Genomic DNA, 25,113 nt, shown 5'->3' on the forward strand with positions numbered 1-25,113 from the left:
TAGAGACATTTGGAGGAATCTCTGTAAGCCCAGGAAGATGGCAGGGCAGTTGACCTGTCTGCTGCCTGGCCTGCTGATTTATGCAGACATTTCATAAAACCATAGAATGGTTTGTGTTGGAAAGGACCTTAAAGATCATTTAGTTCTAACCTCCCTGTCATGGGCAGGGACACCTTCCACTGGAACAGACTGCTCAAAGCCCCATCCAACCTGGCCTGGAACATTTCCAGGGATGGAATGATCCTTCTATGAATTGTGGGAAGCTATAGTATGCAAAGGAAGCACACCACATCCACAACCAGCAGCCCTGCCCCCATCCAACATGACACCTTGGGAATTCCCCATCTGCCACCATTGCTGAAGGCAGTAATGTTTGGAAAACAAGAACTCTCTCCTCACACCCGTTACTTGCCTGGGATGTGCTTGGAAGCAGCTCCCTCCTGTGCAGTTATGTGGCTCCTCCATGCAGTCAGAAGGATGCTCTGGTGACTTTGGTATCTCTGCAAACAGCATCAGTGTTTGGACCTGAGTGGGCACAGCCTATGAAACAGGGTAAAGAGGAAGACACGCAGCTTCTTCCTTAGTGCCAGTCATCCACAATGTGGCAGGGCTGTGCAGAGGGCAGGAACCAACATGCAGCTGCCTCCAGTTGCCTGGCAGGGAGGGGAAGCAGTGGATGGGCCACTGGCCAGCTAAGGAGCAGCAGCTGCCCACCCTTCTGTGAAGGCACAAACATGGACCATTGCAAGCCTCACTGCAAAGGGACAACCCCAACAGTGCTGTTTTACCAACTCCTCCAACAGCCATGCCCTTGCTTAGATTTCTGAATGTTGTTCCGTCCCAGTTCATACTTGAACAGTCACTACACAAGCCTACCCCTTACCTTCAAGTGAGCTGCTCTTGGGCTCCTAACATAGCTCCCCTGATGAGGCTGCTTTCAAACCAAGACAATTCCTTAGAGTATGGGTCTCCAGCAAACATATTCCTCCAATTCTTGTGCATCACAAGGGAAGAACAGCCTCTTGACAGTGGAAATGAACGTACTAAGTTCTAACAAAGCACCATGCTGAGTGGCTCACCCTAGGAGTGCTCTTAGTTTGTGATAAAAACCTCTCCTCTACCTATCCAGGACACCCAAACTTAACCAAGTAGGGTTCACACACTTCCTTCCCCAAGGAGGGCCAGACCCCAGACACCACTCACAGCACATTATCCACATCCAATCACACAGCACAGAGCATGCTGAAAGCTATGGTTTTTCAGAGACCCATGTCAGGTTCAGAAGGATGACACAAAAAAAGAGCAGAGCCCATTTGAATGTGTCTACAGGATCCTAGTACATCACATCCAGCTCTTCATACTAGTCTGATTTGCTGCTTCATTATGCAGGTACCAAATGAGTCACAGATCCTACTTTTTGAATTCTTGTTTGAAAAAGTGACAGGAGATGCAAGCTCCCAGGAACTGCCTTCAATGCAGCAGTGTCACAGGGTCTAGCCAGAGAGTGAGATCTATTAGACATGGAGATCAGCATCTGAAAATAGCTCCATTCTCCCCCCCACCCACCCAGGCCCCTGCAATCAGCAGGTAACATCACAGCTCCTTCAGAACTTGAAACAAAACATACAATCTCTTTTGTTTCCTTTCAGTTTTATTTAGCAAAACACGACCATTTCAGCCCTGCCAAGTGCATAGCCTGACCTGATGGCCAACTTGGGGAGGCACACTGAAAGCAGGGCTGGCTCTGCCTTTTAGCTCAATTGTTACTCTTGGCTGTGAAGGACAACACAAGCAGCTGTCAGAACAGCCAGTTAAGGAGAAAGGTGGGCCTCGCTCCAGGCACCTTTCCCTTCCACCAAATCAGTTCACCCCACACACAGCCTAGTCTTACTTCATATGCTTAGAGCTTGGCTGATCTCAAACTGACCAGCACACAGCTGATGGGGCATCCTGGCTCAATTTGCCCCTCAAATGATGTATCCACAGGAAAAAAAAACAAAGGGAAAAGAAAAAAAGGAACACAGTTAATAAAACAATTCCCGACTTGCATAAAATAAAAAGGGTAAAGGACAATTGGCCTGTTATTTTCACTAACAGGCAGGTAAGGTTGAGAAAGTTTGGCCCTTTGTGCACTCTTCATTGTAGCTTTCTGGCAGGAAAAAAAGTCCCTTCAGAAGCCTTGTGGGCCTTTTTCACCTCTCCTGCCCTGCAATTCCCTGAGCCAAGTGTCAGCTCTGCTGAGGTGGGGTCACCAGAAGCAGCTGTGGTGCCCTTCACGAGGCTGTGAAGTCCAGGACGTGCAGGGCTGATGCCAGGGCAGCGTACAGGTGGGTGGTACTGAAACGGAGGCAGTACACTGGGCTGCTGGTGGGTGAAGACAGGTGAAAGCTCTGCAAAAAACAGGAGAATTAACCTTTCTGAAACAAGGTCAGCCCAAAGATGCTGGCTGGTGTTACAGATCCAAAGGCTGAGATGTCTGAGAAAGCAGGTTTTCCTGCATATAGGTTAGGTTTGCCATGGTGGACTAGCCCCAAAGACAGCCCAGCAGCCCCTCTTTCTTCTTTCCACAAGGCATGCACACTGGGCTGCCAGAGAACAACTGAGAAGCTCTGCTGCTGCTCAGTCTCCCACTGGTGCTCACCTGCAGGCACTGAGTCTGCCGCTTATCCCAGAGGCGCACCACACCGTAGTAGGAAGAGCCGCTGGCAATCATATGGTTCTTATCACTCCTTATGCAGTACAGGGCACTGTCATGGGGCTCTTCCCACTCCTGGACGCACTTCCTGCAAGGGCAACACAAACCAGAGCAGAGCCTCCTCCATCCACTCTGCCTGAAGGAGCTAATTCAGTGAGAGCTGAGTTCCCAGACACTGCACAAGGACAGTGCAGGAGCCTTATGTGGGCCCCAGATGCCAGCAGGGCAGGCTCACCTGGTGCTGGTCCGTATGTCCCAGTAGCGGATGTAGGTGTCATACCCACAAGAAAGGAGAAGGGAGGGCGTTTCGTAGAACACATCCAGGACTCCAGCTCCACGGTGGAAGTCAGTCCCTAAACAGGTCAACAGCTGACCACTGCAATGAAACACATTAAGGGAAGAGTCATTCAGAGCAAAAACCCCTTCCAGTTCAGCTGGCCAGAGCAGAGATGGTGTCACAGAAATCTTCCAGATCTCATTTCTGTGATATAACAGAATACAAAAGCCCACACAGTTTTCCTCTCCCACCCCCAGCTTCTGCTACTGGTTGGGCCACTAACCATGAAGGGTCATGAAGGGTGACCAGCAGGAGTCCCAGCTGAAAGAGGAAGAGCCAAGGTACAGACGCAGCTGACCCCCAGCAGAATGGGATCCTGTTCCCTGGGAGAAGTGACCAGTATTCTGAATTATATGGCTCCATTTCCATAGGAGACAACTCCCAGCTTAATCAGACTCCAAATAGTCTGCAAGAGCCATTTACGTGTTCAATCCTATCCCATACTCTGTCCTTCAAAATACTGTCCACTGGGGTATTTCCCTAGATCTTTGACACACAGCACAGATCCACAGGCAAACCAGACTTTCCAACCCAGTCTGCCATGGCTGCTCTCCTCAACCCCCTCCAGTTATACCACATTCTACAAACACCATATCTGGGGCTGAATGCAATAGGTAAAAAGCAACCACCCCAATGATCAGTCATCTGGAGATGACCTTCCAAAGGCTAGATTTTTCTCCTTTTTTTGATTCTTTCCTCCTTTTTAATTCCTTGCCTGCAGTGAAAGCAAAAGCAAGATCTCCATGAAGCTCTATGCTGAGTGCTTTCTGGTAATATCACCCTGCTGCTTGTTTATATGCAGAACCAGCAGCTCACCTGGTGGATGGTGCCTGGTGAGGTCCCAGCCTGCCAGACTTCAAGAAGAAGCTTGAGCTGCTTCCCTGGGTCACACGGAATTGCATTAGGTGCATGGCATAGCCTGTCCCAGTGTCATTCCACCTGCTGCAGCAGCCAGTGGTATTCAGACATGACAGACTCTTGGGAATGGAGTGGGCAATCTGCCCAGCTTCTTGAAATGGCCACCTATTGCAAACTCTCCTTTCTTCCTTCTCCTTCTCCTCACACCCTCTACATCAAAAATGCTGGATACAATAAAACCTGAAGCACCTGCTTTTCAAACTCTGCTGCATGGCCACCCCTCACCAACAGCCTCCTGGTTCTCAGGACAATGAAGCAGTCCTGAAAGCCAACAGCACGGATCCCGCAGTGGGGTCACTCTCAGCATCTCCCTCCATTATTTTGTTACATTCTGCTCCTTGATCCAGCATCACACAGTTCTGAGGCACATCGCCAAATGCCTTAATTCTGTCTGTAATCTGGGCTAAAGCCCTCGTCGGGGGATAAAGACCACACAAAAGGAGAAATAGAGTCCTGGGAGATGTTAAAACAAGTAAACACCTTTGTGTCAGGAGAGAGAAATCGCTGATAAAGCAGATTAGCGCCTCGAGCCCTGGTGTCCCCAGATCAGAAGGCGAGCCCTGGCCGATCTTTGCAGCCAGCACGCTTCTATGATCACAGAGCTGGCGGCATGCTGGGGCCAGCCTGTTTCCCCACAGTCACTCTCCAAAGAGCAGATTATGTAGAATAACAATTTCTTTGTGGCTGTGTAATTCCCTCCGTGACCGTGGCTGTGGGCAGCTACATTGGACCTTGATGCCAGGGCCCTAGCAACCATTTAGAGAGGCCAACCAGCCCTAGCAATGGCCCCCCTATGCAAACCTCTCGGACAAGATTTAACATCAAGTGCATGAATTAATCCCCCCCAACACGAATCCAGGGGTGCTGGCTTATTGGACTTTGTGTTTCTTCAGGCAAGGAATCGAGGGGATTCCAGGCTTCAGCCCTTTGCAACCTTCTCACAATACATTAACCCTTGGAAGGTTACTCGTAAACCAACCCAGCAGCAATTCTGCACCTGTCTGTGGGTTGAGAGGTTGAACATGGTTTCAGCACCGTGAGCAAGAGCAATGGAGTTTGGCTGGCACTGATGGGTCATCAGATCTACCGTGGAGTGAGACATGGATGGACATGAGTGCTCTGGCACTCCCCCACCCTTCCAAGCACACAGATCCCCTCTATCTGCCATTCTGCAAAGCCAGCAGGACAATTGGACATGCACATAGCCCTTATCAAGGCTTCTGCAAAACCTTCTTCATCCTACAAGACGTACGTGTGGCCCAGAGTTGTAAGACATACAACAGAGGTATGAGGAGGAGTCAGCTGCTCTCCCAGATAAGAATCCTTGGACGACCTGTGAGACGTGTAAGAGGCCAGACTGCCCAACTGACAGAATCTTCTGCCAGTTACTCAGGCAGGAGCAAGGAGTTACTCCCAAGAGGTGAGCTACTCCAGCAAACTCTAGGCAGCACCAGCATCTTGGAGCCTGAGCACCACTGAGATGCTTCACTCCCATTGTTTCTCCATGCCTTTACACCTCACTGCAGTGGTACCCAAGCACTTCAACAGAGTCACACCAGTTTTCCTCCCTCTGCTTACGTTTCCATCCCAGACAACAAAAATGAAAGAAAACACAACCAAAAAAAAGGAAGCAGAAAAGAAAAGAATTGGCTTTTCTCTGTAGGCATAAAATGAGCACAGATACTTGGAACTTACTGCAGCAAAGTAAACCTTGCTTTGCTGGTTTGTTAATCAGTTCAGTTCTCCTGGCCCAAGAACAGGTCAGCCAAAGCAGCTCTCAGGTGGGATCTTCAGCCCTTGGAAACAGGAGCAGCTCTTTGGCAATTTACAGAGGCAATGTGGTAGTTGCTACACTACCACTTAACCATCTGGCACCAGGGGAAAATTTACTGTGCTCTACACTGGGGACACAAACAAAACACTGATGTGTTCTGGCATAGGCACACTTAAGGTGAAAAAGATACAGAACACGATTAGTATTTCCCCTTTATTCAGCAGATTAAGGTGTCTCTGGACAGCTATCACCATGCCAGACTAGCTCTATGTGCCTGCAGCACACATAGCCATGCTGAGCCCATGCTAGGAAGTGAATTCTGCCACCACAACTTTTCCAGTCTTGGGATCACAAGTTAGTGCCCACAAATTGTCCACTCTTGGTTATCCCAAATAATCCCTTCCCTCAAACCTCATGCCTGAACAGCTTCCCCCTTTCTTGGGAGCAAAACCCACAGTTAATCCTTAATAACCCATAAAGGATCAAGATAACCCATGAATTGGCAACAGAATAGCAGCAGCTACACCAGCACATCACCAATGGTTTCTAATAACTTAGAGGGACAAAAGATACCTTCTCCATGAGGGACAGAAAGAGATGGCATAGCTATCTTGGACCTTTTTCACCAGCATCAGCCAAACACAGCAGGAAACAGCCACGTTCTTTCATTTGTGGTCCCTTTTTCACCTGAACACCTTTCAAATCCCAGGTAGGCTGATCCTCAGTGCTTCAGACACCCTGTCCTTGTTACGGGCTCTGAAGGTTAGTCAGGAAGTGTTTGTGAAGGCCAAGCGAGCCCAAACATGGAAGGGCCACACCATCTCCCCACCCTGCCATGGCTCTCCAGCAGCAGCAAGTAGCTGTTTCGCTCCCAGGCCTTCTTCAAGCAAGCCAGGTAGTTACCTGTGCAGATGGTTGGAGCTTTGCTTGTCTTTGTACTGAACAGCCTGGGCCAGATAGTGCCCGTGTTCAGTCCCAGTGCTGGGTGGCACCAATAGAAACAACTCTGCACCAGAGGAGCTCTGTGAGGCAGAATCACAAATGTGACAGCGCAGGTTTTCTGGAAAGACCACTCTAGAGCAAGAGCTCTCAATTTCAGCACTTTAACCACAAACCACCTGGGCCAATGCAGCACCTACAAAGACACAAGTAAGCCTCGAGTGGTGAGGAATCTCATAATATTCCTAATGTTTCATACTTCCTGTTAAGCATCTAGACAGACTGAATAATAAGGGCAATAATCCAGCACCTGCCCAAAAGGAACAGAGCCAGAGCAAATCCAGCAGCCTATTCCATCCCTAGTACAGGAAAACTGTTGGCACTAGGCTCCGGACTCCTTGGTGATAGAATAAGATGTTTAAACCAAGTCAACGTGCCTGGTAAATGTATCCAACTGATGAGTCTAACAATGAAAGGCATTTTGTTCAGACACTATAGAGAATCCTTTGATTCATCTCAATCAACTTCCAAGTTCTTCAAGACTTTTAAAAATTACTTTTAAAATCGTATATTTATTCAGGATTTCCATATTTCACTCTTTCCTTTCCATGCTAGAAATCTAGCCATGAGCATATTCTCCTGATACCTCCAGAAGACAGGCAGCATGGAAGAAAAGTGAAGAAACAGTCTGGTTTCTTTAAGTTCTTGTTCTTTTTTTGAAAACAGCTTCAAGTTCTATTCCTTCTCAATCACTAATATGAAGACAAAATAAGATCAGTCATGACAGAGCCCAGATGGTTACTTTCCAGATAACCCATGGGATGTTGCTTCACCAAGTTAAAGTTATATACGGCCTCCTAAGCCACTGCAACTATTTGTGTGGCCATAAAAGCTCAGGATCTCCCTGAGATCTTTCTGATAGTCAGAGTCCAAAAGAAGTCTGCACCTTCCTCCCTGGAACCTGCCCATTTGCTGAGTATCTTGCCCAACTGTCTACAGTACACAAGAAACTACACTCCAAAAGCTGGAATGAAACAACACTTTTCCTCTACCCTCAATTTCTGGTGACTCCAGTTCACTAGAATTGATATTACATAAATATGAGAACACTAGGAAACTGCTGTATTTTGAATGTCTGTTGAAAACAGAGATGTGCAAAACTGAGGACAATTCACTGGCTCTGGAATCCTCATCTGTGAACTATGATCATTCAGCAAAGAGGAGAATCTCTTGCACACAAGCAGATGACTGTTCAGAAACCAAAGAGAGCTGTAAACCAGTATTTCAGCCCCAATAACTATTTGAAACAAGACAGGTGGGAAGTATATACTTTAAAAAAAAAGGTATAAAGAGCCCTGTTCAGTTCCAAACACTGGGATATTTGATTTGAATATCAAGCAATGAGAAAGTAAAACAAATCAATTTAAAAATAATTTTCCCAAGTGCAGCATTTACACAATTTCTGTCACCCAATTAGAAGACTGCGCCAAAACCAAAGGGAAGAGCTGAGCTGCTGTCTCTTCTAGGTGCTTTGCAATAGCAGCTGAGGCACTGCAGGGATGCAGCAACTCATGCTAAGAAGGAAAAGGCTTGATCAAACAACACCTGTATTGTACGTAGGGAGAAACACAGATCCTTGGCAAAATTATTCTTCTATCATACCCCAAAGTTGCCCCTGCATTTAGACCAGGCTACTAATTTCTGCAGGGAGGTGTGGGATTGGACTGGGGAATTTTGAGGGAGCATCTCCAAGTGAAATGGCTCAGAGATGCTGTTTCAAGTCATTTTCAGGGCAAATGCCTCTCCCTGATTCCCCAGTGCAGCTGAAGGGACTCGAGGCAGTAGGGGGGAAAGACACCAACGATGGTCTGAGATTGTGTTGAGAGAAGAGACAGAAAAGGGAGTTTTGCCTTCTTTTCTTCTGCTTTCTCTGAATTGGCCCACACACATTTTAAATGGTCCAATAAAAAGATACAATTTCTTTACCTTTCCAGCTCTGGGACCCTGTGAGTTTTTGTTGTTCGGGTTCCTGTAAGGTTAAGTTCAGAGGATAAACTGACACACTGGGCTATGGGAAAAAGCCAGTTTCTTCAAATAAAGCCACAACGGTGCAAAAGAGACCCTGCTGGGGCTTTTATTTGGGAAAACAAACAGAAATGGCACCAAGCCCTTCTGCTTTACGAACCAATTTAACTATAAAATCAATGTTCTCCCTCTCGGGGGTGAGGAGGGGAGAGAGACAGGACACGACAATAGTCCAAAACCTTGAGGGAAAAAAAAAAAAAAGAAGATAGGACAAAAAAGGTTGTCTATCCCCTTTTCTTTCTCTTCCATGGCTCCTTTTCTTAGCACACGTGTGTTCTTGTAAAAACGATTAGATTGCAATTTGTATAACATGGTGACCCCCAAATTCAGACATTTAACCCCTTTTCTCTGCAAAGAATGTCAAGAATGTCTTCTCTGTCTTTCTTTCCAACGGGAGGAGTAGGGGGGAATTCTCAAACTGTGATTTCTTGGAGGAAGAGAAAAAGAGGGAGGCGAGGAAAAGAAGCAGGGAATTCTCAAAGCCTCTCGCCTTTCGCCCCACTTGTGTGGGAACAGGCGGCTGTATTGCTCCCTTTCTGGACAGAGCTCTGCAGGCCTCCTTTAGTGGGGAGACAAAAAAATAGAGAGTCCAAATCAAAACAAAGCCATCTGTTTAAATGAGCTACCACTAGCCAGTGACAGAGGGGGTTCCTCATTCACTCCTTCCCATTATTCTCTCTTGCCTCTGTTGATTCTCCCTCAACCCAGGGAAAAATAAAGATTACTTTTGCTTTGGCTCAGAGGGATGAAACTGATTGATGTGCTTGGAGTGTCCAGCCCCCACCCATGCTCTCTGATTGTTCAGGGCCTTGTAAAGTTGTCATAAATATGCCTGAACAAGAGTTCAAAGGCTGCAGCATGCCCTGAACATGCACACATCCAAAAGGCAGGAGCTGGCCTCATGGTCCTTTCTAGTGAGACAGGGCAAGACAGGCATGGGGAAGAAAGGATTTAGGATAAACACCTGTATGTTCCTCCTCTTACAATGATTTCACATCTAGGTTAAGATGGACCAGAGCCTTCTTAACAAAAAGAAGGGAGAAGATACCCAGCTTATGTGAGAGAGTTCAGAAACATAGTGTCACAAACCCAAAGCCCAACCAGAAATCAGAAAAGAACAATAAGGCTTCAGTTTTGAGAAAATATGCATAGCATGGGAATACATTGCACAGACAAGACTGAAGCTATCCATTACAGACAGGAGACAGAGCTCTGAACACAACGAAGTCTTCTAAAAGGGACAGTCATCCAAGAAACCACCACTTAAGACGCTCCCTGCACCAGCAAGCTTTCTCCAGAATGAGCTCAAGCCGGCCATAGGCCTGGTATCCTGCTTCCAACAACACTCAAAATCTCAAGGTCTGGATTGGTCATTGTGATTTAAAATTGTGTTCAGCCAAGACAGATGCTGAGAAAGAAATGCAAGTCTGAAAGGAATAGGACACCTCTTTCCCACAGAACCCAGAGGAGTTTCCTTGGCAAAAATAGATGCCTGGCATATGAATCTATAGAAAAGCAGGGCTGGAAAGGGTATTACACATCTACTGCATTTATTCTGCTGCTCTCCAGATCCTGTGAAACTGGTGACAGGATATCAGTGACAGGATAATATTTGCTATTGCTTGTCTTTCCTGTTATCAGACATATGCACCCACTTCTCTGTGACTGGATAAATTCAGTTTAAATGTATGGGTGAAACAGACACCCCACACTTCTTGGACACAGTTACCTTTCCTTTTGATTTACCAATTCCAGTTCTGAATATATGTGCTTCCTTCACCCAACAGCTCCTTTGGTGATTAAATTAGAGGGTCTCAAGCTTGCATAAGCTTTGGAGTTCAAAGCTGTGGAGAGAATGCTCTTCTACAGAAATTATTTTAGAACACAACACTAAGAAGCCTTGAGCCAAGCTTTTACATTAAAAACTTTTATTGAAAACATTTGGCAAGACTTAAAACTAAGAACTAGACTTGCAGATTTTCATTTCACTCATCTACTTCCACACAATTACAAACTGGAGCATAGCAGGAGACAAAGTCAAGAAGGACTGGATTTAAACAGGAAATCATCAGTAGTGATCAGCTGACCAGAGTGTTCAGTGCTACAATGGATGGATTTTGCATACCAAAATGGATGCAGATCAACATAAGCCAAAAGTTGAATAGACAGCACCCCATTCTTTTCCCCTCCATGGCCCAGACAGATGTAACCCAGCAAGGGACCCATGGAAACACACACTAGAGATACAGCAGCAGCACATTAACAAACTTCAGCCAGCTGCTTAAAGATGGCAACACTCATGTTGGCTCTTGGAAAGAAAGAGCACAGTGCAATAACACTATAGGCAGAATAGATTACTAACCTGCTCAGCTGCTGCCTGGCTACCTAAGACTTCTTCCCAACCCTCTGCTGAGGGCACCATCCATACACCTGAATCTCCCTTCTCCTCCACTCCCAAGTCACTCTCATGAATCCTCTACCTCCCACCTCCCCAAAAGCTGCAGACATCAAAGGCACCCGCCTTGAACACCTGAAGAGCAGGGGGGCCTGATGGTCAAGAAATGCAACTCTGTATCTTCCCCTTCCAAGCACTCTCTATTTTTTTCTCCATCTCTTTGAAAAGGTGGCAGAGATAAATGGAGAACAAAGAAACAAGAAAAAGCCACAGCTCTGGCCCACACCCTGCCTATTACTTAAGGGGGAAGGAACTCTTCCGAAAGAGGAGGAAAAAAATGTGCTCCGACACAATGGCTCAAAAGGCCAGGCAGCAAACCGGGCCACTTTGTACTGCTAACAAGGGAAACCTAATTACAGGAAGAGGGCAAAGAGGGACAGATAAAAGGGATACAAAATTTCAACATCTGTTGCCATAAAGGGATAAGAAGTGGGGAAACGCAAAGTGTCAGTTTGGTGTCAGTGACGGCATAAAGCTACTTTCAAAGGGCTCACGAGCGGGAGAAAAACCGAACAAGAAATTAGAGGGTTCTTAAAAAAAAAAAAAAAAAAAAAAAAAAAAAAAAAAAAAAAAAAACACAAAAAAAACCCTCAGAAAACAAACAAACAAACAAAATCCCCACTCTGCCAAAAATATCTTCAAAAGGGGGGAGGAGTTGGATAAAGACTGGCTATTTAAAAGGTAGAGGATCTGGGTGGCTTGCAGGGCACAGCTAACTTTGGTTCAGTTTTCAGAGCTCTTCTGCTCTGCAGCATGTCATGTCATGTCACAGGAAAGAACACTGTAGGATTTGTGCATTCAAACTGTTTATAGCATGAAGACTACCATGTAAGACAGATCACTGGTCCATTTCAAATGTCAGGCTTTGCAGAATAGCTCCAAGACTTGCTGCAAAGAGACCTCTGGATTTTTCTACCTTATGAAGAAGCATCCTTGACACAGGGGCATTTGTCTCTTAACGACATGCAAGACCACCCCAATAACATGGGAAGCAACAGTTCTCTGCAGGCAAATGACAAATGCTGGCCTTGGAGCTGTCAGTGGTGCATGACCCTCATCTTCCAAGGAGTTTAAACTCCCAAAGGCAATAGAAAGAATAAGAAAGAGGAGGAGGATCTGAATAAGGTTTCCTTTTCTCTTGCTTGCCATTAAGTGGCTGTTATGTTGAGCCACACACTCACACTGGCAAACAAGACAGGACGGTCTGAATAGAGAAAGGCAGAAGTGAACAGAGGAACCTGTCCTGCAAGAGGGGCAGCTGCCATCATATCCTTCACTAAAGGAAGGACAAGAGTACTTGGAAGAGGACAAGGAGTCAGCAAGCCCTGATACTTGATGCAAGGACACAGGTTAGTATCGTGTGGCCCATATTGCTCACCATTCCCCTTGCAGGCATCTAATCACTGAACTTACAGCTGCTTCTACATACACACACCTTGATCCAGAGTGGGAATAAGTGCACAGCAACTCCCCCACTCTAAAAGCAATCAGATGGCACAAGGTAGCATGTGAGGGGTGAGAGATGTCCTCCACAAGTGCAGCTAGCCAGCTTCAAAAGCATGCAAAAAAAATCTAAATCCTCCTTCATTACAGGAGACAGGGCCAGGTGTAGCAGCAGCTGGAATTTCAGCCATGAGAGACAGTGTTTTGGCATTATGCAGTCATTCCCCTGCTTTAGACTCCCTTGACAATTGCTTGTTGCTGCCTGTTGTGGCTTTGATCCAACGCCATCATCTCAGCAGAGTCAAAAATGAAAGACAGTTGTGGGAGCGGGATGCAGCAAGAGGCGTTTCCTTTCCCCACTAAAAATTTCCTCTACACCAAAACCAATCAAGCCCTTTTCAAAGCACAGGACATATTTACAGGTGAAGATATTATCCCCTTCCTCTTGGAGGGATGAGAATGGCTGCCCCAGGGTCAGGGAACAGCGAAGGTCATAAATACAAAACATACCATGACCAACAGTGACAAGCACCAGCCAAGGACTTATCTGGCCTGGAACTAAGATGATCAGTACACAAAAGGTTATTTAAGCTTTAAATCCCTTTGTAGCATGTTCCAGATCTCAGCTGTTGGGTAAAAAGACCACCTACCCCAATGGAAGAAAATGGCACAGAAACTGTTGTACTGTTACCTACTCACCCCTCGATGCAAAGAAAATTGCCCTAACTGAACTAGCTGATCCTGGACAGCACTAAACATCTCAGTGGTGCTAAGGATCCTGTGGTTTTCAAGAACACACCTTATGCATCTTTCTACCCTTCCCATTTTTTTTTTTTGACAGAGTTACCTGGATTCTGTTCTTAGACATAATATCCTTGCCATGTTCAGCTTCTGTGGGGCAGCCTCTGGGCCCTTTTGTGGCTACAAGAAAAGGGTCAGCAGCAAACTCTGGCTCTGACTGCCAGATGTTATCAGGACACATTGAGCACAGGAGGAGTTTTTAAGTCCTGGGTGGCTCTATGATTTCAAGTTTTCATGCCACACTCTCATTCCTGGTGTCTGACCAGGGAGACAACATTGAAAAGCCTCAAAGGAACAGACAGCATTTCTTACAAGATCACTTCTGGCAATCACTGGAGCCTTTGAAGATGGATCCAAAGCTCTGCTGGGAAGATGAACAGTTTATGGAGAGTCAAGACCTGGAAGGATGGTTCTGTACTCCCTTTTTGTGAATAACAATATCAAGCCTCAAAGCTAGAGTCCCAGCCATGCTTCCTACTCAGCCTCTTACCCTGCACATGCTGATGAGTCTACCAGCTCACACACAGGTCTCTGCAGAGGAAAAGACCCAGTGGCATGGTGCATTCCAGCTGTGACAGGTGAAGAGGGAAGAATAAGTTTGACACTCTAGCCATTTCAACAGAGACCCAGTGGCCTAGGTTGCCTTGGCTTTTTTATTTGCCTGTCACTCAGGCTTTTACGTTATTGAAAGATCAAACTCCGCTGTGCTTGTTCATTACCTTAATCCTATTTTCTACACAGCTTTATTATCTCTTCAGGCTTCCTTGGGAAAGGCTGTCAGAAAGGCTGGGGCAGGGGGGAGAGGGTTGCCCATCTCCTCACCCCTGTCAGATGCCTCTATTCAAGAACAGCCAGAAGGCTTGATGGGCATCACAGCACAGCCTGCATCCTTCTGGGGTACTCCAAAGGCACCACTGGATGGATCACTAAGAAACATGCACCATAACTAATGCACTGGTGCTCTTTCCTGCTCCAGCTTGTCCTTTGTAGGATGCATTGTTGGGAAATATTTTTGTTACTTCAGAGAAAAAAAACGCTGGTTTAAATTTGTATTTGATACAGTTGACTTAAACAATCTAAACTATTTAAACTATAGATTAGAAGGCAACTTGTCCCAGACCTTCCCTGTGTCCACACCAATCCTTCTCCAAATACAGCTCTACTGATATCCCTCAGGCCCCTTCTGCCACTGCTCACCTCAATCCTGACAGCACTCCTTTGGATAATCTGGGCTGTGCCACTCCTACCCAGAGCATCCTGGTCCTGGAAGGCAGGGCTGCCATTCCAATAATCCTGTGAAATATTTGCTATCTGTCCATCACTACACTGAGACCCTCAGGCTGAGAGTTTCAAATTTGTCAGCAGTTGAGTCTCACATTAAGATTTGAGAACGACATTTTCCCAGTTGCTAAGGTCAGCACCTTCACCGAACAGGAACTACTCAAAGACCTCAAATCAGAGGCCACAGCAATTAACCTCCTCAGTGCTCATTAGGACAAAGAGAAGACAACGTGCCTAAGTCACTTCCATAGATAACCTGTTGCCACACATCACCTCTCTGAACTACTGGAATTGCCAGCCAGGACAAGGTGACTTCAGTGCCTGTGTTTGCCTCTGGCTTCCCAGCACCACAGAGAAGTGGGTGAATGGGAGGATAAGGATCACCCTCCTCACCTCCTCTGGCCGAGGCATCAACAGACAGATGAAAAGGTGGTGTAATGGGTATATTTTGACTGTATACAGGTAATGGGAAGAAACTAGGATGGCTGTGCCGTCAACTGGAAAAGCTGAGAAGAAAAGCCAAGTTACTGAACCAGAACCACCCCCAACATATGCCTTTCCACACCAGTTTGCTTTGTCCCCCACTCCACAACACATCTCATCTTCTATCACCCCTTGCCTGTATTGACAAAAGGAATGGTATCCTTTTGCAGCATTTCCAATATTGCATTGTTATTCACTTTTCTTGTCAAGTCCCTCCCTGTAACCTGGAAGCTCACTCACCTCTCAAGGTCCCAGATTCTCAGAGGTGAGATGTGTCCACAGCAGGCTGTCCCTGTCACAAATGAGCTGTTTAAAAAAACAAAGAAACAAACAAAGAACACTTACTAATCCTCATGTTCTGAAGAAAGTGCATGAGCAAGACAGAGAAAACAGGTTACAAGACAGACTTTGAATTCTGGTTCAAGATGATTTCAGCACGTCCCACCACATTTCACAAGGGACAGGCAGCAGCAAAGGGAGAGCTGCCACAAGACTCTCACTAGCTGAGCTTCCCAGATGCAGCAGGTCACAACTGCAGAGAATTGGCAGGACATAAAGATGTATTTGTAATACAATGTGAAAACCTAAACAGGAACAGCTGTAAACAACATTTTCAAATGAGACAGTACAGTATTTAGCATGTTTCATACACAGTTAGTGCTGTAAGCTGCAAAGACCCCATGGAAAATTCACTATTATTTCCTACTTCATGTCTCACTTCTGCTTGTTGGCAACTTCTGAGTACAATCATGAACTGGCTGCAGCATCACAAGCCTAAAGAATCACAGAATAGAGGTCTCTGGTCCAGCCTGCTCAAAGCAGGGCCAGTTTCAAAGCTGGATCAGGTTGCCCTTCCCAGTGCTCAGGCACTCCCTGTTAGAGGCAGCACAGCTTTCCTGCAGCAATATCTGGCTCCATTTACACTCTCCATCAGGGCCCATTCCAAAGTCCTCTTGGCAATACTATGTCCCTGCTGCACATGCTGGCTCCAGAGGTCACCTGACACTCACAGGCCTTATATTAGTTCATAAGACATAACAAATCCTTAAAATCAAGCATGAGGAACATGGGTGCTGTGCTCTCCAAACCACACTGCTTGTTTCGTGCCAGCTTCCCATTCTCAGTCCAAATAAGAGGAAGCAGCTCGTACAAGGACTTCTAAGTTACAAATGACCTCTCATAAAGCCATGTTTATTGCAGCTACTGAGAATAAAATGCCAGAACTATGTTTAAGTCAATGCAGCAAGGATAGCATGAACACTGGAAATGGAACCTGTTTTAAATAAAAGCCATTTCTACGCTTTGCCTAAAGAACTTCTGCAGTATGACAGAGGGCTGGCAGCTGAAAAATGAAAGCAAAATAAGAAAACAATGTCATGTCTATAAAAATAACAGAGCAGTTTTTAAACATTTATTTGATCCTCTACAGCATCCTTTCTTTGGAAGTCAAGGTGTCTGCAAACCTCTACTGCACCAGGAATAGATTCTTGCAGTACCCTTGACTTCTGTGAGAAGCACTACTGCTGCTGCAAGAAGGCACTCAGCAGCCAAGTGGTGAACACAGGTTCAACTCAATCAAAGCCCGAGAAAGACCAGGTGGAAGCAAGACCAGAACTCAGGACTCCTTCTATTCCTGTGGTTTAGCTGAGCAACTGGTTTCTCCAAGCCATAAGGCCAAAGCAGCACTGACAAAACACTCTGCAAAAGAGGCAAGCAGGTAACATCAAACCACTTCAAAGAGCTACAAGAACTTAGGAAGGGCTTCAGCTACCAAGGCTCTCTTTTGTGCTGACTCTATCCTTCCACCCAAACTTATGGACCTGGAGGTGTTCACAAGTTCTGTGGATGCTCTTAGATGCCCTTTAGGCTAGAAAAGGCCTGCAGAACTAGAGCTATTTCAAAGTGTCTCCAACCAGGATGTCCTAAATGCAAAATTCCAGGTTCATTGGCAGTGCACATGCGATCAGCCAAAGCACCTGTAGCACTTGGCTGTCCCTAGAGGTGCTGCAGGGTGCTCACATTACTCTTCTCCATATAAGTCCTTGACCAAAGTCTGAGAGTCTATGGAAAATCCAATTCCTGTTGCTGTGCAGCAGTCACCACAATCAATTAAGAAAGTGTGCAGCATTTCATCTTTGGAAACATGGTTTCTGCTCAATGCCTGCCTTCTCTTTACCATAGTCCAGGATAGGGGGGAACATTTCTCTTTTGCCGATGTCACCCACCTCAGAGGAGAACAAACAAAAGACACCCACTTTGACAGCTTGTTGGTCAAGCCCCATGTCTGGAAAGCAGCACTTTGGTCAGGAGGTCCCTCTGCTACAAAGCTAGGTGTTGGATTTTGTCCCCCCTCCCCAGTCATAATCCATTAATAACTACTAAAGTCAATTACTGTGGTTAGAAACACAATAGCAGTCAGGGAGTCAGTCAAGCAGGCAATTGGGTGCTTAAGATTTTTCTTTTGGGGGACAAACTGACTCTGTCCCAGCAGAGAACGCTCTCACGTGAGAGACAGATCCCTTTGTGTAGAAGGTATGCACAAGGCTTTGATGGCTGCCACAGGTCTAAATTACCATGGAGGCACACCAACAGGGAGAAAAAGGTGGGAGGAACAGCTAGGTCTAATCCTCCCTCATGCTGTCAGTTCTGGACTTCAGCTTTCCCTCCTTGGTCCTTACCCCTCACCCCTCAGAGGAAAAAAAAAAAAAAAAAAAAAAAACAGAGAGAGAAAAAAGCATTAGATAAAGAGATTTTTCTCCAGCATCGAATACAGGCCTCAGGGCCACAAACAAGTCTCTTCTGGGTAAAGCTGACTCCATTCAGTCAACAGGAATTTTGTCTCATACTTCAGTGAGATCAGGTTTGCAGGCCTTATCTTTAACAGCCTGAGCCCATTAGCAAGCAAAGATAAGACTTCTCCCACAAGAGCAGGCCACCTTCACTGCAGCATTAGAATGCAGCATTCACAAGACAACATGGACAAGAAGGGGTGCCAATGAGAAATTCTCAAAGCCTGAGAGTGAACCAACCTTAAAAGTCTGGATTCCAGGGCATGATAGGGGGGCCCTCCCCTTGAGTCTGATCTGCAGCCACACACCTTGAAGCCTCAGGTGTGTCATAACTGGGAACCTCTCAGAGGTGACAGTTTTACTTCAGGCAAAAAAGCAACACAAGTCAGCTTTCGTATGTCTAAGACAACATGCAGATTGGAGGAAAGCATGCAAAGCTTGGCTCCAAAACTTCTGAAACTTCGTTTAGTGTGGAAGATCAGGCTGAAGCCTTCTATGAGGCTTGCTTCTTTCAGTCTATATTCAACAAGGCTCTTTCGCCTTAAGAGAGCACAGAGCACACATAAGACAACCCTCCAGCTTAGAGAAGTGCAGCTTTTCCACAACTGTTGTTGCCAGCTGCCCAAGAAAAACAATTCAAGCTGAGTTACTAGCTTGGGAAGTGTCATTCATTTTGCCCACACTGCTTTCTACAGCCAGACTGGGGAGAGACTAGATTGGGAAGAGGGGAGTACAGGATACCTTAAATATATTAATGCAAGCATGACTCATCTACCTGAAGTATATACAACACACTGATGTACACTGACTCTGGTCAGATGCATCTACATCCACCAGAAAAACTGCTATGGGCAGGCTCCAGATGGCCTTGGAGATGTAACGACCCTTCCCCACTAAGCTTCCTCCTGTCCTTTGAAAGCTGCTGACTACCATGACTACAAGTGCCCTCTAATAGGCCCTTCTAAGGGGAAAAAAAGCACCATTGTAGGGCTTCCATAACAGGGCATGTTGTCTTCACAGGGATCCCCTAGGAACTAAAACCAAGCCAAAAACCAAACCAGGAAGGCAAGAATTTTGCACAGCATTAACACACATACTTCATAAACAGCATATTTTTGTTGTCCAACACAAGGAATCTTCCAACTCATCTGATACTTTGATGTGCTCTTTCTTATTTGAAACTCCCTACTGACAGAGAGGAGAGGAGAGGAATAAACAAGAGGCAAAAATAAAAACCCAACAGAACAACCAAGAGCCTGTTTCTCCAGAAGCTAGACCTTCTCTATGTTGCAGAAGAGACATTTCATTAGACATCATCCCCCCACAATAGAAGCTGGGCCAGGAAATGAAAGAGAACACATATCCTGGCAGTGCTGTTGGAAGAAACACAAGAACTCTCCATCTGACTGACTTGTGGTTGTTGAAGATCCCATGGCATTCCTGGCAACAGCAGTAGTGCTCTGGCTACACTCCAGCTGCAATAATCCCATGGCTGTTCCCAAGGTGCCAACTACAGTTTGACTCATGTAGCATCCCTCTTTACCCCATCCTGGACAGACCATTGCCAGATGTGAACAAACCAGAGGGACTAAGGTAGATGTCCATCAGTCCTTTTGGAAAGATGCTGTTTATCCTGAGGCTTGGAAACAGTCTCAGTTCCAGAAATACAAGTCATATTGAACAACATATACTTTCCCCACAATCAACCCAGCCTCTAGAGTGGGTCCTGCCTAAGCTGGGAATCCTGCAATGCAAAGTCATTGAAGGAACCTGGATAAAACAGGTCCTCTCCCACCTCTTCTCAATACATTTCCCCTGTGCCCCAGGCTTGTGCCCTTCCCTGCACTGTGAACAGATTGCTTCTCTAGTTCTATTCTGCTCTTCAGGGATTTCAAATCCAGAATCTGCTTGACACGTGCAAAAGCCCATTCCTTCCTCCTGGCACTCTCCCTCGCCCCCTGGAATTGGACATCGTTGTTCCATTTTGGAAACTATTATATATGGAGACTCATTGGACTGGGAAACAAAGAAGTTATTACTTGACACAGCCCTGCAGCTGGGAATGTGGAAGGCGGGGGGAGAAAAGGGGGAGAATCAGGGGAGACAAGATGGGGGGGTTGGTAGCAGTGTTATGAAAGCGATCAACAGAAAGGACAGCTCAAAGATGGGAAACATCTATTTTAAAAAGTCTCAAGTGAGATGAGAAAAGAAGGAGAAGGGAAGCAAGTCCAAAAGGGAGATAGGAGAAGAGAGAGAGCAGTTGGTGCCGACGGTGCCGCGGGTTAAACACACGGGTCTGTGGGTTTGTGTAGCCTTTGATTCAGCACTGACACGCTTTGGCAAGGGAGGCCACCGGAGCTGTCAAATCCTTCACCAACGTGCCCATCAATTGTATTCAGCTCTCCCCGACCCGCACTGGCATTTTAATTACTGTTGGGTAAACTAATTTGTACAAATGAAGGCAACTCTGCCTAATAGAATATGCAAGCTCTCTGACCTCTGACAGGCGATGACACAAGATACAAAGGAGGCAGAGGAAAGCTTTTTATCAGAGCCTTATTACTCTCTATTACTCCAATTAGTTAAGCTCCAGTGCTCCTAATTGGGGGAAAAAATTGCAATTAAATCAATTTTTGATGGGCTGAAAGTGGGTTACCGAACCGCCCTGCCTGTGAAACACTGATATTATAGCAGCAAAGGTCAAAGTCTTTGTCGGCACCTGTGGGGCCCCCACCTCCCTTCTCCAAGCCCCTCTGTGCCCCCCCAACACACACGCAGCTCGCTAAGGCGAATCATTAGAACATGTCATGTCTTATCGTGGCCGCCACCATCCCGCCAGCCTCATCAGTTGACATCATTATGGAAGGTAACTCCTCCAGCATGAATACAGTGCTAAGGTCACACAAACTTGATGGAGCCCCTGCTGAAGAGCAGATGCAACAGTAACAACATTGTGAAGGGGAGAGGAGGGGGTCAGAAATCCAGCACAGGGAGTTTTGCCACCTCCAGCATGAGACTTCACCGACAGACCAGATACACATAAAGGGAGAGAGACAGAGTGCAGGGGAGCAAGTGCTCCTTCCGCAGGGGCTTTTAATTTGCAAGGAAAAAAAAAAAAAAAGCAGCACAGCATCAGTTTAGCATCCTCTTCTTTATGAGCAAGTAGGCCCCACAAATATGCAAGAAATCCCACCTGCCTTAGATGCAGACAATGCTGGACAAACCCAGGACTGGGTGGTCATACCAGGCTGGTGTTGCCCCTTCACTGTCCTAGACCAGTTCCTTTAGCTGTATTTTGTACTTCTTGCAGGATGAGCAGAGAACTGAACCAAGCATCTTCAGTACCTCAGAAATCAAGACAGCTGGGTTATATGTCAACATTCTGTAACCACTAATTCAACAAAAATCAGCAGGTAAGACAGTGCACCTAAAGCTCACATGAGCAAGCAGAAGAATCCCTCTGCAGCATAGCCTCACCTTTGTTGAATAACCTTGCTGAAAAGACACAGCAGCTGAAGGCAAATAGCCAGGCTTGCTCCAGAAACAGACTGGAAAGCTCCAGCTGCTGCTACTTCTTTGAGCTCACGTGCATGCTACAGCATCCCCCAAGGCACCAGTAGACTCAGAGTTAAATTGTGCTCCTGATATACCTCATAAATGTCACACAGAGAAGGTACAGAAGAGCTCTGCCACACTCCACCATGGACTCAGCACAGAGAGAAAGCAAAATGCATAGAGAAGTCCATGAACCCTGCAACGCTGACAACCACTACTGCTCCAAGAGGAAATCCTGTGCTCTTGCAAGGAGCACCAGTGACACATGCATGAACACATGGACTAATAACTCATTCATATGCCACCTCAAGTGGACCACTAAAAAGTGGTCCCCAGAAAGAGAGCATTTACATTTTATACTGAAGGGCACTATAGAGATGCTGGATTGAAACATGAAGTCCCATTTGAGGCAGAACTCCAGCTCATGAGACAGAAGAAATGCTCATGTTGCTGCCTCCCAGGTCATACACTTCATGCCTCATGATAGAGGGAACATCAGCTTCACCTCTCCAGCCTTCCTCCTTGGCCTCTAACTTCATGTCTTCCTCCAGACTTCAGAGACACAGGCTGAAGAGCAGAAAAAGCTTTTAATATCCCTAAAAGCCTAATTCCTGGCATGGTAGAGAGATCACCCCTACTCTAGCAAGCTGCTTAGCAGGTGTACAACCTAGACACCTCCATCTGCCTTCACTCCTTTGCAGTTTCACCCCATATCTGTGTCCAAGTCACCTGCAACCTTGATCCCTGTCCCTTCAGCAGCCCTGCAGCAGGTAAGTTCTGTGAAAACAAGCCACTAGATACAGAGTACAATCCTCATTTCTGGTGAAAAACTGAGCTCAATGACATCAAGACAAAGATTCCAGACAGGACAAATACATGCACACTCTTCCACGCTACAGCATTAAATGGGAAAATACCCTTGATTAGAAACTAATGATTAAGTCCACAAAACAGTCCTGATGTTCCTAGGCCTGTTCAGATCTAAATATCACTGCTTTCCCCAACACTCCACATGACACACGCTTTCAGGAAGAAGCAAATGTTCAAAAGAGGACCACATTCAGATTAGCTCTATAAAAGTTGATTGATGATCCTGAGTGTTCCTTTACAAGAGGAATATTGGAACAGAGCTTTTCACAGTGCTGCTGTCATTTTTCAGAACTTCAAACAGAATTGCTTTTGTAGCTATACAAGTATTTGACATCAACCTGCTCCTTTATTGAAGGAAATGTCTTGAAAACCTATTTTTAATAATGTAAAATAGATATTTACATGCTATGTCCAACAATCTTCATTTTTCCTCACTCCCCAAACTTCTGGGCTTGCCAGGCATGGAGTAGTTGTTCATGCAGAGGTCTTTGTACAGGAACTCCTTATCTCTCTCGAGACCAAATTTAAACCCCAAATGATGCACAAGTTATTACTGTTATTACAGGAAAAAAGAGACGCCTTAACCATAACAGAAATTTAATTCAGAACATAATTCAGGCACTTACCTGAATAACTTGTACCAAAAATCAAAGTCTGTGCCAAAACTGATTTGTCTGTGCATGCCTACCAGGCCTTTCCGTGAGCAGAGCTCTCTGCAGGCAACCACTGGGGTTACATCTTAGAAGCTGAATAATAAAGAAACATGACTCAACTGAGAAATCACTTCTGAGTTTAAAATCTGGGCTGTGCAAGACATACAGCTCTCTATTCCTACCATAGAGAGCTTTCTGTGAAGAAAGAGAAGGGGAGAAAAAAAGAAGGAAAAGAATGAAATCTAGGGACTTTAAGGTCAGTTTGAGACTAGGTGGTTAAACACCACTACAGCACAGTTATATCAGCTTATCAGTAAACAGAACAAAATCTCAAAGAACTTTTTTAATGCTCAGAAGCTATAACATTAGAAATTCAAAGAAAGTGGCTACTAAGGTTACATTTGTGTTTTGAGGCGTTAAAGGTTTATTTGGGTTTTTTGTTTCTTTTTCAAGTGCAGGTGAAATAACCACAGCTGGTGTCTCAACTTCCTTACTCACACAAAGCATTCTCCCTTCCAACGTCACTACAGAAATCTCAGCCATCAGTAGCAACTTGCTATACTCTACTCTTGCTCTACTCCCCAGAGCAGCCTTTCAAACACCAATGGGCAAGACTCCTGAGAGGTACCCACCAGACAGCATGTTCTACCTCCAACTGCTGCACATGCCATCTGCAATACAGTACACAGGAGTTGCAAGATAACTTCATAAAATCTCTACCCTGGGTTTTTTTAATGAATTGAAAGGAAGGAACAGATGGAGCTGCTGACTGAGCACCAGAAAAACATGATCCCTAGATGAGATACGTGCACAGTATTAGACACTGGACACCATTTGTACCTACAGACTATCACGCATCTTGGGCAGATCTCTGAGGGTCTGGCATTCAGTTCTCACCAACCTGCACACCCACTTCCAGCCTTCACACCCATCATGTTTCCCCTCCTTACTCTGGTCAGTACCGTTATCCTTCCCCCTCGCCCCCTTGGACAGGACAACCTGAGCTCAACCTTTGCCCACATCCCTAGAGCCAGCAGCCCCCTTGAGCTTGGTGCTCTGGGCCCACACACAGCCTTACAAGAAGCTCTGAACTCCAGCCCTCACTTCCTCAAAGCCTGCCCAGGTGTAAAGCTCCAGCGATTTCTTTTTCTTTGCCATTTTCCCTCCCTCCTCCCTCTTCTCCTAGCCCCACCAACATTTTCAGGCCACACAGTGAGCAGGGAGGTTGGAGTACATGAGGACCATTGCAGCAGTCGTGCTGTTTCAGGCCCCCCCCAACTCAAGACAATTTCTAAGAGCCATTTCTTATCCTCCCCTCCGTGAAATGATTTCTGTTAATTGCCTGGTGGGAATCAGTTATAGGTGGGGGAGACTCTCCCCACACACACACCCTGGCCCCTAATTGGCTTATTGAAGTTTTAACGGGGCTTTCACCTGGAGAAGCTGGTAATTATTCCCTTCATTCCCCTCTTGCTTGTACCTGTAGCTTCACACTTGGGGCCTGCCTGGCTCCACAGGGGGGACTTTGTTCCCTCTAACTACAGGCCCCACACAAATGGGCCCAGCAGCAGGAAAACACTGCAAAGTGGTAATTTTCAGCCCCGCGTAATTAGCCAAGGTTCTTTCAGCCCAAACTGCTGAATGGGGAGAGGGCTGCTGGGGAGGGTGCGCCATGTGGGAATGGAGGAACGGGGGCTGCTCTCAACAGGCGGACAAAGACCTCTTGGGGGCTCCAATCTGGGGCGAGCAAGAGGAGGGGGTGGGAGTGGGACAGTTCGCCTGGCATAGCTGGGGCACCGTCAGCAGTGGGACACACACTGAGGAAGTCAGCCCATGGCATCCTTCCCCCAGCCTGTGGAACAGGGCAGTGCAGGATGCCAAAAAAGTGGTAAAGGAGAAAAGAGATCCAGTGATGCACAACAGAAGCACGTGAAGGGGTCCGATGCATGACAGATTCTTGAAGGCCTGGTGTAGCCTATGCTCCCAGGACAGGATTTCTAGTCTAGTACCTTCACACTGAGATTTAGAAAGGCAA

General features: G+C 46.2%; 1 protein-coding gene across 3 annotated transcripts in view; it reads right to left on the minus strand.

Moving 5' to 3' along the window:
* Positions 1-1,637: 1,637 nt before the first annotated feature.
* Positions 1,638-25,113, minus strand: part of FBXW4 (F-box and WD repeat domain containing 4) — a 59,826-nt gene continuing 36,350 nt past the window's right edge. For all 3 annotated transcript variants that reach the window (XM_053948798.1, XM_053948797.1, XM_053948796.1), the window contains 4 exons: positions 15,452-15,517; positions 2,931-3,071; positions 2,642-2,783; positions 1,638-2,390 (listed from right to left, as the gene is read on the minus strand). In XM_053948798.1, coding sequence (XP_053804773.1) covers positions 2,274-2,390; positions 2,642-2,783; positions 2,931-3,071; positions 15,452-15,517 — 466 coding nt within the window. In that variant the 3' untranslated portion in view covers positions 1,638-2,273. The remainder of the gene's footprint in view (positions 2,391-2,641; positions 2,784-2,930; positions 3,072-15,451; positions 15,518-25,113) is intronic.

This window comes from Vidua chalybeata, chromosome 8, assembly GCF_026979565.1.
Source record: "Vidua chalybeata isolate OUT-0048 chromosome 8, bVidCha1 merged haplotype, whole genome shotgun sequence".
In the NCBI taxonomy this organism is placed as follows: domain Eukaryota; kingdom Metazoa; phylum Chordata; class Aves; order Passeriformes; family Viduidae; genus Vidua; species Vidua chalybeata.